This window comes from Lissotriton helveticus, chromosome 2_2 (genome assembly GCF_964261635.1).
Source record: "Lissotriton helveticus chromosome 2_2, aLisHel1.1, whole genome shotgun sequence".
NCBI lineage: Eukaryota > Metazoa > Chordata > Amphibia > Caudata > Salamandridae > Lissotriton > Lissotriton helveticus.
Window position 1 is genome coordinate 427281860 of NC_136060.1, and position 14756 is coordinate 427296615.

At 44.9% G+C, this 14756-nt stretch overlaps 1 gene segment (V, D, J or C); it reads right to left on the reverse strand.

Moving 5' to 3' along the window:
- Positions 1-14541, reverse strand: part of LOC144821525 (immunoglobulin kappa light chain-like) — a 765113-nt gene extending 750572 nt beyond the window's left edge. The window contains 2 exon segments of the V gene segment in view: positions 14011-14306; positions 14472-14541. Of these exon segments, the coding sequence occupies positions 14011-14306; positions 14472-14526 (351 nt within the window).
- Between the last annotated feature and the right edge of the window lie 215 nt (positions 14542-14756).

Genomic DNA, 14756 nt, shown 5'->3' on the forward strand with positions numbered 1-14756 from the left:
ACATTGGAGTCAGTTTCTACAACCACTCCTTGAGCAATAAGCTCGTCAATAATTTTGGATAAGGCTGCTACAGCCTCGGGTGGCAATCTGTACTGTCTGATTCGTGGTAACACTACACCTGGTTTGAGAGTCACACGATAAGGTGTGATTTGCATATAACCTACATCAGTTGGACCTTGCGCCCATAAATGCTGTGGAACATTAGACAATCTTGGATCAAAATCTCGTAATACATAGTGACCCTTAAAGTCACGTAGGAACAATCGTATTCCCTCTGGGGAACAGCATATAACTGCACCTAACTCTTTCAGTGTCTTAATGCCTAATAGGTTTTCTGGACATGACTTAGTAAGTAACAGATCAGTAGTACGGGACAATGGACCTACTTCTAGAGTAACTGGCTTTGATATTTCATTTATAATGGGTTTTCCTGAAAATCCAAGGGAAACATTTCTTGAGCCTGAGAGCGGAGCCCCTGGAACTTCGGCGTGACTAATTGTGGTCCTACTTGCCCCTGTATCAATCAAAAACTTTCTGTCTTTCCCTAATACTTGACTATGAACATAGGGACCTTCTTGATCTACAGGTATCTCGATGAGAGGCAAGCCTACCTCCCTCTCTAGGCTGTTTCATGAATACTGCTGATACTCTGGATACTCGGACTGTGCATACTGGTACATCTGCTGTGTAACGTGCTGTGTTGCAGCAATAGGCTGCGGTACTGTAACTATCTGTTGTGCATTCTGTGGCTGAGGAGTCTGTGAAACTTGCTCTTGTCTAGGCGGACGTGGTCTTTCTTTTGTTTTACCGGTAGCTATGTTGTGTTTCAGAACTGCACACTCGTTTATAAAATGACCTGGCTGTTTACAATAATTGCAGTTCCCTTTAACGGGAGCTGCAGGATGACTGGCTGGATTCGGACCCCTCTTCTGACTGTCTTGAGGAACAGATTGTGCAACTAGTACTTTCATTTTCGTGTCTTTCATACGTTTTCTCTCGTGTTCTTGCTCTTCCCTGATTCTATTCTGGTGGTACTGGAGCATCTGGAGCATCTGGGACGGAGTATTAGCTTGCCAGGTGCTTTCGACTTTCAAAACTCGATTTTTAACTTGTGGGCTTGAATTCTCGACTAATTTAGTAACAAAAAGGTGAGGGTATGACTCACTACTTGTCTTGAGGCCACTATTGATGCTAAAACATTTTTCAAACCTAGAATAGAAATCACTAATATCTTCCTCTTGTTTCTGTTTACAGGCTGAGATTGCATCCCAGTCTTCTTTTCTAGTTGTCAATAATCTGGGTAAAACTTGAATCAATAATTCTGGTAATTCTTTACATTTCTCTCCTAGACCGGTACCTGGTACACGTGACTTATCTTCAGCTTCTAGAACTGCCCAATCTATCTTTTTCTCTCCCACCTCCCATTCTTTTTCCTTTAGCTTTTCATACACCCCTGCGGGCAACAGGACCTTTAACATTTTAATGATATCTGGGTAAGTGTATTCTCCCATACGGAGCATGTCTTTTAATTCTCTATGGCACCCTGCTGGGTCTTTGTCATGACAGGGAATTAATTTCTTCATTTCGAGGAGTTCCATCTTTGTAATCGGGGTGTAAACAAACACTCGTTGCATTTCACCGTCCTCTGTCTTAACTGGATGCACTTCTCGTAACGGGTTCTGTCTTTCCATGTAAAATGGTTTACTTTCTGGGGGTGAGACATGAACAAAATGCGGATTCAGAAACGTTCTATATTTGTGGCGCTGCTCTAGAATGACACTAATTAAGTCGGTACCTAGACCTTTCCATCTATACTGGAGTAACTCGTTCAGGATATCGTGTAACGGACCTGGATCAGAGTGCTGACCCTCATACAGAGTAATGAGGTGCTGGATCATATACATACCCACCAGTCGCTGCTCGGCTGGGGGCAATTTCAGAAACATTTGTGCCACTATTTCGTCTGGAAAAGTGGTAGAATCAGTAATCCATCGGACTGCTGATCGGGCTAGTTCTTGTTCATGCATGGTACTTAACTCACTGTAACCGATTCGTGATTTCAGAATGTGATCGGTAACTTGGAATACTTGTTCTAGGGAACCTTGTTCTGGTGCTGAATGATGGAAAATTGACTTGTGTTCTAGGCGTAAATGGCGATCTGGAAATCTAGATTTTCCTACATACGCTATTCTGGCGGTATTCTCGTCGTCTTCCTCTTCAGGATCAGAGTTACTTTCTTTCTCGCTTACTTGTGCTGCTTTACGTTGTTCGTGTATCTTTATTATTTCTCTACGGATTTTCTTGTACATACTCTCCATGGCACTAATGGTATTGTGCTTACCCTCGGCTATATTATCACTCCACTTTGTCAGGATTTTCATTTCGGCCTGATCTTTAGACGGGTAATCTTGTTCTCTTATTAGACAGTTAATTAAAAACTTTAATATCATACGCTGGATCTCAGCTTTCCTTTGAGACATGGCATCACTAATACTTTCTGGATCATCCCCTGTACGGATGAAACGATATATTCTGTCTAGATCTTCTTTCATATTGGGTAGGGTGACTAGATACTCGGTCACCCTCCTTACGCGTACTGAATATAAAACCATATTATTCTCGCCTGGGACTGGGTCATAGGCACATTCGCCAAGGGCTTGCCTGATTTCTGCAACAGACTTATTACTCTTGGGAGTACGCTGTGATGCTTGAGCATGTAATTCGAGTGCTGATAAACGCTTGCGTGGCGGCGGGGTTTGAGGAGGACCTCCTCCTGCGGCCCCTAGACTAGAATCATCGACTGATATTCTTCGTGGCGGAGCGGGAAATTGAAATGCTGGCTGGACCGGGGGTACCGTAGCAGGTACTGCATGGGGTGTCCCGGTGTCTGGAGAAGCAGGATGTGCCTGATTTACTGGGACTGGCGGAGCGCGAACAGGATTTGCATATTCAGGGACTGTGTCGTCCAGATAGGACGAAATAAAAATATCAGCTGCGGTCTGTTTGTGACGTAGCTTGGTCGGAACTAATGGTGGCGGGAAATTACTGGATGCCTCTGGGGTCGCTTTTGGCAAGCCCTCGGCAAGAAGAGGATACATACCCTTTATAAGGGCATTCCTCTGTCTGTCTCTCTGTTCAGTTTTGACTTGTTCACCTATCTCGATTAATTCTTTTTCTTGGGCTCGCTCTAAGGATTCTCTACTTAATTCTGACTTTCTGATTTCTTTTTCAGTTCTTTTATGAGCTTCTTTACGCCATAACTCGATGGCATCTTTCTGTGACTGTCTGGCTTTCTTTTTCCATAATGCTTCTTCTACTCGCATGATGCATTCGGCATCCCATGTACCCGATACGGGCCATCTATACTTTTCTTCTAACTGTTTGGTATACTCTACCCATAAATCTAGATACAATATGGCACTTATGCCATGTTTCTGATACATAAAGTGACCTGGACTGTCCCTAGGCGGGACGGGAACTGCTGCTTCCAGCAGACCCTTTCTAGTTTTTAACTGACGTAACTTGGAAAATATGGGCATGACTGAACTGTAATCTAGACACAATACAATACACAATGAACACGATACTTATTCCCCATTCATACCACGACATTAAAATACATGAAAAACATTTAAAATAACAGTTCGAACAGAATACTCCCTGGAAATACTGAGAACAGAACACATAAATTTTCTCGAGAACAGAAACTGACTAGAACAGAAACTAGATGCACTGCTGAAACAGTACGAAACTTACCGGTCTCATAAAGAGACACGTCAGGACCCGCATCCACCGAAGTGGGCACTTCGTTTTGTGGGACTGTGTACCACCAACCCACAGACCAGAGTCAATTAATTGGACCCTGTCTAGATACCACCCCAGTAACGGTACTCACCGGGCAGTAAGAACGGAAGGCCTCAGACTGGACTGGACTGCTACGACGACGGACGACGAACTTCGGGCTTCGGACTTCAGTTACGGGTGGACCTCCGGATACCTCGGACCTTGGACTCTTGGCTTGGGCTCTGGTCGGGACTCGCCGCGTTCCTCCACCGTCTCGTCTGGATGCTGGACCGCCTCCTCCGTCTCCTCCGTGGGCCTGAGGGATACTTGAGCAGAAATATCTGCCACTGCGCAGAAGAGTTCCGTCACGACTGCAGAGGGTCAGGGGGTCGGCGTGGCTTCACCGACGCGTGGGGAAAGGGCAAGTCCCTATTCGGGCGCCATTATGTGGTAAATAAATAAATAATACCCTATTTTTGACTAGACATATATCATAACAGATAGCTCAATAAATAAGAGTCAAGATTCGAGGTAGTAGGAGTTTTGCAGGTTTATTACAGCATAAGGACAGGAACAGGACAACCTGCATAGGAATAGGATGACAGGGCCCAGCAGCTGCTGGGGCTGGATCTGGGATGAGCGCGCTGGCTTTTAATAACAATACATGAGCATATATACATAACGCAAACACATAGCATTACATTGCAGTAGGCGTAGCAGTGGGTGGAGCAGAAGGCGTGACGCGTAGCAGTCGCGAAAGATAAGGGCGAAAAGAGGTGTAACAGGGCGTATACATAGACATGTGATGCAAACGTAACAGAATATGTCATGAATGGGGCGGAAACCATGGAGGGGGCTACCTGAGGAGCCGGGACCTCTAACCTGATGGTGCGCGCAAACTAGCAATGACGTATCACTAGGAGAAGCTGGGGGCTATGAACTCTGTGCTAGGAGCAGAGACTGAAGTCTGGAGGGTCGGAGCGACATGTACCTAAACCCTATCTAGTATCTGATGTTTAGGGAACATGTTGATATAAACTAGAAGTTAGGAGGGGAAAGGCTAACTTGATTCTGAGACTGGACCATGCATTATTCTACATGTAGTGCGTGATGAAGAATATGAAATGACCATTAAATGCAGTATTTCTCTAGCGTGGAGACGTGAAGGCTAGACAATGACGGAAACTATTGATGCGATTCAGTAGTTTAGGAATGCAGGGAAGGAGGACTGAACTGATAACTGGAATCATAACATATTCTTGGCAGACTCAGAGACTGAGCCAGGCTGGGCCGGGCACTGCGAGGCAGGAAGTAAGTGAAGGGTCGAGGATACAGGTGGGGGCTGTATCCCTCCTCAGCGAGGCTTCAGGAGACAGGAGCTGAATCTGGTGTCCGGGCCCTTTTGAGGCCTAGAAACGGGGACTTTATAATGGAATAACGTGCACACTGAGAAACGTGGCAACGTAGCTTTACATAGGCCTGATATTCGTAGTATTCACGAGGACTAGAAACTGGCATACTAGAGGTGGACACAACTGTAATTGCGTCATTAATCAGACATGGGGAATGCATATGCATATTTAATCATGCACACATAACATATGATGGATGACACGTAGGGACACAGAACATGACAAAATTTACTTTTCCACACTCCTACGGTTGTTATTAACCAACACGCCCCACAGAATGTTCGGTTGGAGGCTCCCCCCTAGTGCCCTACTGGATGAAGCCTTCAAGGAAGATATACGAGGGGACATTGAGGAAAACTTCTCGCTCAGCACTGGCTCAGTCACATCTCAGGCTTCCCTGTGGGAAGCCTTCATGGTGGTCATTAGAGGGAAATGTATAGCGCACCAATGTTGGGTTGCACCCTTGTTGGTCGGGTAGGGGTCACAAGAGTTCCACGGGAGCAAAGACAACCTCCCCCACCCCCTGAAGGCAGAGTCTAGTGGAACTGATAAGTCCTGGCACAGAACACTGCCCCCAAAAGGTGAGGAGAAATAACCCAGAGTGAACACCACTTTACCCCTCTTGATGTCAAAGGCCACCTCTGAAGGATAGTCAAGGGCTCAAAAAGGCTGCAAAATAAATATAACACTAATTATTCCACAATACAATGTACTGATATATATTATGAGACTGCACGCAAAACAAGTCAAGAAACAAGAGTATACCCACTTACCAAGCAGCGAGTGTTCCAGGCGAAACCACGGGGTATCTGGGGAAGGAGTTAGCATCACTCCTTGCTAAGCCACTGTCACAATAAAAATTAAACATCCAGGGCAGAGCCAGCAATAAAAAGTTTCTCATTGAACTTAAAGGAACAGTTGTCAGTTTAAATAAAGTTACAGTCCGTAATTGAAACTGACAAACAAAAAAAAGGCAGTGTAGCTACACAAAAAATGTCCAACCAAGGTGAAAAGGATTAAGAATGGGGGAAATTGTCCACTGCTGAGTGCTGCACGCTAAATCTAGCGCACAAGGAATGCACAGCAGAGAAAATTAAGGGTACAAAATGAACAAGGAGGAAATTCCGGTGCCAACACAAAGACGAGGGGTTAACTCTGCCTCCAGTTAAATATGAAAAGAGGTTCTGGTCACGGAGGCAGCAAGGAGGTACACAAGGGCAGCACCGGAGAGTATCGCTACCAGAACTAGAAAGGGAAGGGCACTTTGGGACAAGAACGAGAAGGGGGAAAGACTTCTCGGGGAAAAATATGGGAGAACGAAGATGAGGATTCGTAAGACTGGGAGTGCGAGTGCCTCTTAACAACTCACTAATCCAGGCAGGGATTCTCAAATTTGACACAACGAGGGAGCCAGATTCCAACTAGGAGACACGAACAAATGGAACACAGTATGCCAATGGAGTTCGAGATCCAGGGAGCACAGCAGAAAGCCCAGCTTCGGCTTCTTCCTGGCAAGTAATTTTACGTGTCCTATTCCGATCACATCTCATGGAGTAAGGGGTCATCTATAATTTCCAGTCCAATATTGTTTTACATGCCTTCTCACAATCTTATCCCCATAACTATGCAGGTGACTTGATTCCTGACAGTTCTCCCACCCAACAGTCTATTCACAGGGCGAGGCTTAGAAGGATGAAGGGCACGAAAAATTTCAACCAAACGAGGTGCGTGAACATGATCAGCAGGTTCCCAGGACCCATCTTCAGGGGAGTATCCTACCCAGTCAATAATATACTGTAGCTTTCCCCTGTATCTTGGAGAATCCAACTTTTTCTTTACTTCGTACTATTTTTCCCCATTTACCAGTACAGGAGGAGGGGGGTTCTTCTAGTTCTAGGGAGGGAGTGTTTTTCTTGATCAAGGAGTTGTGGAATACGGGATGTATCTTCATTTCAGGGGGAAGCTCTAACTTTAAAGTGACAGGAGTTTGTACTTTTTGCACTGTGTAAGGTCCTATAAAGTGAGGCTGTAACTTTCTAGGACCCTCTACTCATGGGCTTCTAGTGGACAACCAGACCTTTTCTCCTCTCTCATAGTTGGGTTCTGTTTATCCGCCTGTTCCTTCATGGCTTCTTTAGCTCGTTGCAATTCTTTTTTAGCAACATCCCATGTAGCTAAAAGAGGCTCTTGATAATTTTTAACTGCAGGGATATTGTCCAACACAGAGGGCAGTGTACAAGGAAGGAAACGAAGATGATGAGCATGAGAAAAGTAAAAGGGTGAGATAACAGTAGAGGAGTGTGTGGTGTTGTTATATGCAAACTCTGCAAGAGGAAGTGCCTGCACCCATTCACTAGTTATGGTGGTTAGGAGACAACGCAAGAACTGTTCTAAAGTTTGGTTGGTACGTCCTGTTTGTCTATCTATTTGAGGGTGATACGAGGTGGACTGTCTATGGTCTATTCCCAGGGCAGTGCACATGCCTTTCCAGAAACTCAACACGAACTGCGTCTCTCTGTCAGATACGATGATGGAAGGAAGTCTGTGTAAGCGTACTATATGGTTAAGGAACACCTGCACTAATTCACTAGACGAGGGTAGTTTTTTCAAGGGGATAAAATGGGCCATCTTTGAGAGCATATCTACAACTATTAATATTGTGTTGTGCCCCTGTGAGGAAGATCTGTAATAAAGTCCATGCTGATGGAATGCCAGGGTATGGGAGAAATAGCTGTGGGTCTTAGTAAACCAACAGGAGAACTGTGCAAAGACTTTTGTCTTGCACATACAGGGCATGGCTTAACAAAGGCGGTTACATCCTTACTCATCCTCTCCCACCAAAACAATTTAACACAGGTCTGTAGAGTCTTATCACCTCCTGGATGTCCAACAAGAGCACTGTTATGGCACCATTTCATGACTTGAAGCTGCAACGAAGGGGTAGGTACGTATAATTTGTTTTCATGATATTACAATGCCTGATTCACATGATTTGCAGGGTTCTTTTTCCACTGGGATAAAGGAATGGTAAGACAGGCATTCATCAATTTATCTAAGAATGTCTCCTCTGGAGCACTCCCAAGTCCAATGATTGGAGGAGAGACATCAGGATTATCTGTTGTATCAGGACCTAACCTGGATAAGGCGTCCGTTTTGCCATGCTGAGGTCCAGGCCGATAAGTTATCAGGAAATCGTACTCGCTAAAAAACAAGACCCATCTCATCTGTCGGGGTGAGAGCTCGAGCAGATCTGAAAAATGGTTGGTTCCTATGGTCTGAGTAGATGGTAATGGTATGAGGAGAACCCATCAAGATATGTTTCCACTCCTGGAATGCCAACTTGATTGCTAGTAGTTCTCGCTCTTCAATGGTATAATTCTGTTCAGCTGGTAACAAGGTTTTGGAGAAAGAAGCCACAGGATGTAACCGTCCAGTTTCCGGATCTCTTTGGGATAACACTCCTCCCACGGCGTGTTATGAAGCATCAGCTTCCACAAAGAAGGACAGGTGTTGTCAGCGTGTTTGATGATAAGCCCTGTAGTGAATCTTTCTTTCAGGGTTGTAAAAGCTCGCTCAGCTTCTTCAGATCACACAAATAGCACACCCTTACAGAGGAGTTTGGTGATGGGTGCCAGAAGATCAGAGAAATGATCTATAACCTTCGGTAAAAGTTGGCGAATCTGATAAAAGATTGCACTTCTTTTACAGGAATTGGGGCTGGGACATTTCACTATAGCCTTGATCTTCTTGGGATCCATGTGAACCCCTTGTGGAGTGATTACAAAGCCAAGAAGGTCCACCAGGATGGTATGAAAGAAGCTTTTGTCTAGCTTGGCAAACAAGTGATTATCTTTAAGTGTTTGTAATATTTTCGTTACATGTTCCACATGTTCTTGTTCCGTTTTGGAGTATATCAAAATATCATCAATATACACAATGACGAAAATATCAAGGTATTCCCGGAGTATTTAATTAAAGAAGAACTGAAATGCCGCAGGGGCGTTACACAGGCCGAAAGGCATCACACAATATTCGAGACCGAATTTAGAGTAAAACGTTGTTTTCCATTCATCTCCCTCCTTGATTCTGATCAGATGAAAAGCTCCTCTTAGGTTGATCTTGGTGAATATTTTTGCTCCTCGTACCTGGTCCAATTATACAGAAATGAGAGGAAGGGGGTATTTGTTCTTCACAGTCACTTTATTGAGAGCACGGTAATCCAGGCAAGCGCGCAATCCTCCTTCTCTCTTGGGGATGAAAAACAAAGGCGAGGGGAGAGCTGGATTATCTGATAAAACCCTTTGCCAACATCTCGTCCAAAAAGTTTTTTAGATATTCAGTTTCAGGTGCGGTTAATGCATATATGCGACTAACCGGTAATTCGGCTTCTGGGATGAGGTCTATACGGCAATCATAGCTGCGATGAGGAGAAAGTGCTGTGGCCTTTGCATCATCAAATTCCTCAATAAAGTTGTCATAGCAGGAAGGCAGGTTAGAAATGTCAGGCGCCGTGTTCAATGCACAATATACGGGTTGGTTCCATTCACATGTATCCTTATAACAATGCAACAAGCAGTGTTGAGACCTCAAAGTCACTGTACGAGACACCCAATCAATGAGCGGGTTGTGTTTTTGTAGCCATGGCATACCTAAGATGGCACTGAAGGTAAGTGTATCAATAAGATCAAAGGTAAGGGATTCGAAGTGCCCATTGCTACAAATTATAAGCAGCTGAAGAGTTTATAGGTGATTAACCCTGATGGCAGTTCTGTGCCATCTACTGCACACACCGGTTCAGGTCGATCTTTCTGCACACTTTATATTCCTAATATCCGAGCCAATTGGAGGTCAAGAAAGTTCCCTGTGGAACCGGAATCCAGAAGGATGGACACATGTTTTCTGCTTTGCATTGATACAACCAATGTGACTGCCAAGGTGACGTTTTTGAGTAGAGGAGAGTCATTGATTGTTTTAGCATTCATAACACTTGAAGAACTGGCCTCACTTTTCTCCGAGTGATCTACTTTCCCAATAAGGCAGCACCAGATCCTCTGTTAGCATAGCTCTTAATGGACACACGGGGTTTTACTGGGCATTCTCTGGCAAAGTGACCTCCCTTTCTGCAATAGAGACAAAGATTATTTTTTCTCCTCTTGTCTTTTTCTTCTGTTGAGAAAGGTACCCTTTTGCCCCCAATCTGCATGGGTTCACTTGTATCTTTACTGTCCTTAGTCTCTTTTTTCTCGGTGCGGACCACCAGAAATTTAGAAGGAACACCCCGATTCTTTTCTCCTTTCCTCTCACTTAGCCTATGATCCAGCTTGACCACAAAATCGATAAACGCAGGGCAGTCTTCAGGAAGATCCACAATTTGGGATAACAGATCTTTGAGCTCGTCACTCAGTCCTTTATTAAAAAGAGATTTTATCTTTTCTTCAGGCCAATGTGTTTTGGCTACCAATCTATTGAAGCTGGTAATGTAAGAAAGCGGGTCCTTGGATCCCTGTCTTAAATTTAATAGAGCATTGTCACTGGCTTGCATGAAAGGGTGTTTGGAGAAAAGACTTTTCATCTTGTCTTGAAACTGAGAAAAATCATGCAACAAGGGATCGTTGTTCTATACTAGAGGGACATCCCAATCTGCTGCGTTACCAACTAGATAGGAAATGACAAAGGCTACCTTGGCGGCATCATCTGGGAAGCTAGCTGCTTTACATAGAAATTGCAGATGACCCTGGTTCATAAAAATACTATACTTAAAGCTATCACCTTTGAACCTTTCAGGCATTGCCAGGGGGACCGGGCTAGGTGTATGTACCATGAAGCGTACCGGAGGGAGATTCCCTTTGTCTCACGCGGAAGCCCCAATATTATGGGATGGTACTAAAAGACAGGCAGGCTGGATATAACTCTTCCTGCTTTTGGGAGTGGTTCCTGGGTTTCTACTATCCTAAGTGTTCTGGGCTTTCATCTGATACACCTCTGCATGTAGGCGTTGGTTTTCAGACCATAGTCTCCCTAGCTCTGTCTGCAGGTCTACTAATGCTGCTGTAAGTTCCTTGCGCGCTGTGTAGGCGAGACCTTAAAACGAGACTCAGCCTTTTCAGGTGCAAGCAAAACTCCTTCCACCACTGTAAATGCAGACCAGGTCTATTCAGTCCTGCAATCAGTCACCCAGGCAAGGTAGGGCACATCTAAACCCCTTGTCTAGAGTGAATGCACATCCCAGCTCCTGTCACTCAAACACCAGATACTGAATGCACACACAGCCAGTGGCACACAGAATAGTAAAGTAAGAACATGCCCACTTTCTTAAAGTGGCATTTTCAAACACAGAATTTAAATACTACCTTTGCCAAAAGGTGTGTTAATAAATTCTAAGTTCAGAGCCCCTAAACTCCATTATCCTAACTTGTCCCTATTGCAAGTTACACATGTAAAAATGTTACAGTGCAGTCCCAATGATAAGCCTATGGGAGTTTCAATAGTGAAAAACAAAATACACAGTACTTCACTATCAGGATATGTCACACACACCAATACATGTCCAATACACAGCACCCTGCCCATGGGGGTTCATTTAGTCTACCATAGGGGTGCCTTACTTGTAAAGAAAGGGAAGGTTTGGGCCTGACAAGTGGGTGCACTTATAGGGCAACATGGCAGTTTACAACTGCACCTGCAGACACTACAGTGGTAGGTCTGAGCTACATTTATAGGGCTAGTTATGTGGGTGGCCCAACCAGTGCTGCAAACCCACTAGTAGCAATTGATTTACAGGTCCTGGCACACAGCATACACTTTACTAGGCATTAACCAGTAAATCAAATATGCCAATCATGGATAACCAATCATTGTCACAATTTATACAGCGAGCGTATGCACTTTAGCACTGGTCAGCAGTGATAAAGTGCCCAGAATCCTATAGTCAATGAAAATGGGGTCAGAATAATAGGTGGCAAAAAGGCAAAAAGTTGGGCCATCAACCTGTCAAAAGGGCCAGGTCTAACAGTCTCCATCACAGCGGTTGATAGAAATGCCCCTTTTGTACCTCCCTATTGCCCACATTTTGGAAGTAAGAGCTTTTGTATTTCTACCTTTGAATAAATTAGCTGAGTTGGCATAACATGCAGAGTTAGCCCTGCACAGCATGTTTGAATGCTTGATATTGGTAGCCCTTCATTTTCTCTTTATAAGTTCTGTGCCATTGTCATGTCCCGTCAACATGTCTCAACCGGTGGTGCCAGCACTCTGCAATACCTGCTGGTAGCACAGCCCTTCTATCCAGTTCATATCATATCTTCCTCTGTCGCTCTTTATCTCACCAGTGAAGCTTCATGGGACCTCTTACACCTTTCCAGCTTATGTGAATATAGCATCTATGTGGAGCGGCTTGTCTTTCCCCTTCCAGGCCTCTATAGCAGGTTTTTAAGCTTCGCCTCCTGTTCTATCCCTCTTTTGCATCCATTTTCTCCTACCACTCTGGATTCTGTCTTCTCTTCCACCATGTTGCAGTTAGAGAGATTTGGTGCTTCTGTGTTCCAGCTTCTCTGTAGTCTAGGTGTGGGTATGCCTATGCCCCCTCCTTCTCTACAGCTTGTCATGTGGTAAGTTCTACCCTTGTTCTAATCTTGTTGCTATTGCAGGAGTTCTTTTAATCTTCTACAGTTCTCTAGAGTTCATACAGAGGTCCATCTACCCCACAACGGGTGCACTGTGCACCGTCTGGCGTTTGAATTTTGCAATAGCGACCAGTCCAGGGTGCTCTTGCCCACATCTGTAGTGGGCATGTTGGATAAGAGTTCTGTCCAACCATCTGCAACGTATCTTACGGGGTGTTCCTGGCATTCAACCCCTTTATACCGCGCAACACCAGCTACAGACCTCTGATGGGAGTGCATCTGTCAAATCCCACTACGTGGGGGTGTGTTTCTTCCCCAAACTTTCTGACGTGCACCTATGGAGGTGTTTGCCCTCCTGCCGCTCTTCATTGTGCATATGAGCCTCATTTTTTGTGTAGCCATGGTGGTGTGTGATGTATCTGTTGAGATGCCCCTGCTTTCTTTCCCCTCTAGAGGGCAGCAGCAGACATGTATCTGGAAGGTGCTCCCGCCTGCTTCAGGAAAGCGCTGACCACCGCTTTTCAAAGCATCTAAGGCAGAGGAAAATAACATTTGGGTAGGAATTCGTGTATTTTCAGTGCATTTCAATCGTGTGTCTTTGGAAGGTGCAAAGCACACAGTTTTAATTATTGGGACTGTGTGTACATTTTGTTCAAGCACTGCCAAAGCTGATGGGTCTGCCAGACATTTTCAGTTTCAATAATGTCCTTCTGGAGTTGGCAATGCTTGTTTAAACAGAACAAGACTTATTGGCTCTGCCTCAACTTGTTCTATTCATGTGCTTTATTTGAAGGTATTAAATTGTTTTGAGTTACTAAATAGTGTCACATTGGCACTTTATGAAGGGCATACACTAATTAAAAAAAATATATACATATATATTCGTTTTGGTTCTTTTTGAGCACAACAGAGAAAGAAATGAGACATGGAAAAACCTCAGCAGGAAACGCAAAAATCCTAAAGAAAAGTCAAACTAGATTTCAAATTAAACGACCTCTCTGCAGCTAAATATTACACACAAAATCATAACTGGTGAAGTAACTAACATCCTTGGATGAGTGAAGAGTCATGCCCCGTCTGCCCAGGTGTTCACTGAACGTCACGGGTCCTGCACAGCAGCGGTGATGGTTGTCAGAGAACTGAGGTCAGAAAGAGGAAGCTGCAGTTTTTGCTCGTCTCTGTGTCACTGTGCGCGGGCTGCTAGAACTCTGCTGACAGTAATAATGGGCGGCGTCGCCGGCCTCGGCTCTGCTGATGCTGAGAGTGTAGTCAGAGCCGGACCCGCTGCCGCTGAAGCGCTCTGAGACCCCGGACTGGCGACGGGTGGCCCCATAAATGAGAAGCGTGGGGGCTTCTCCGCGCTTCTGCTGGTACCAGTTTAACCACTCATAGACGGATGAACTGGACTGACATCGGATTGTGATGGCTTCTCCCGGGGACACGGTGAGGACTTCCGGGGTCTGTGTCAGCACAATCTGCGCTCTGGACTCTGAAGACAGAAAGGTTATTAAATACAACAATAATCAGCCAGAACTATTTACAGAGCGCGAAACCTATAGAAATAACTATGCTGCCCATCACAGATATGTTTTATTTGTTAAAAATAGATCTCTCTCTGATCAATGCCCCTCAGCCCGGCAGCCGCAGCTCTCACCGTGAATCCAGAGCAGAAGCATCAGGAAGACCTGGGTTGGTGACGTCACCTCCATCCTTGCTGCTCGGTCTGGGCTTGTGTCTGAAGCCTTCAGGGCAGAAAACACCCTTATAACAGGCAGGACAACAGGGAGGGGCCTGGACAGAGAGATACAAAGCACCCCCCGCTGGGTATGTAAATGTGGACACGGGTGTGAATCAGGGGCCGCTCAGGTACTGCTTGCTGTTCATTCGTTATTGGTTTCTTAGTTTTAGTATTGAAGATCGAGTTAATGTATATTATTAT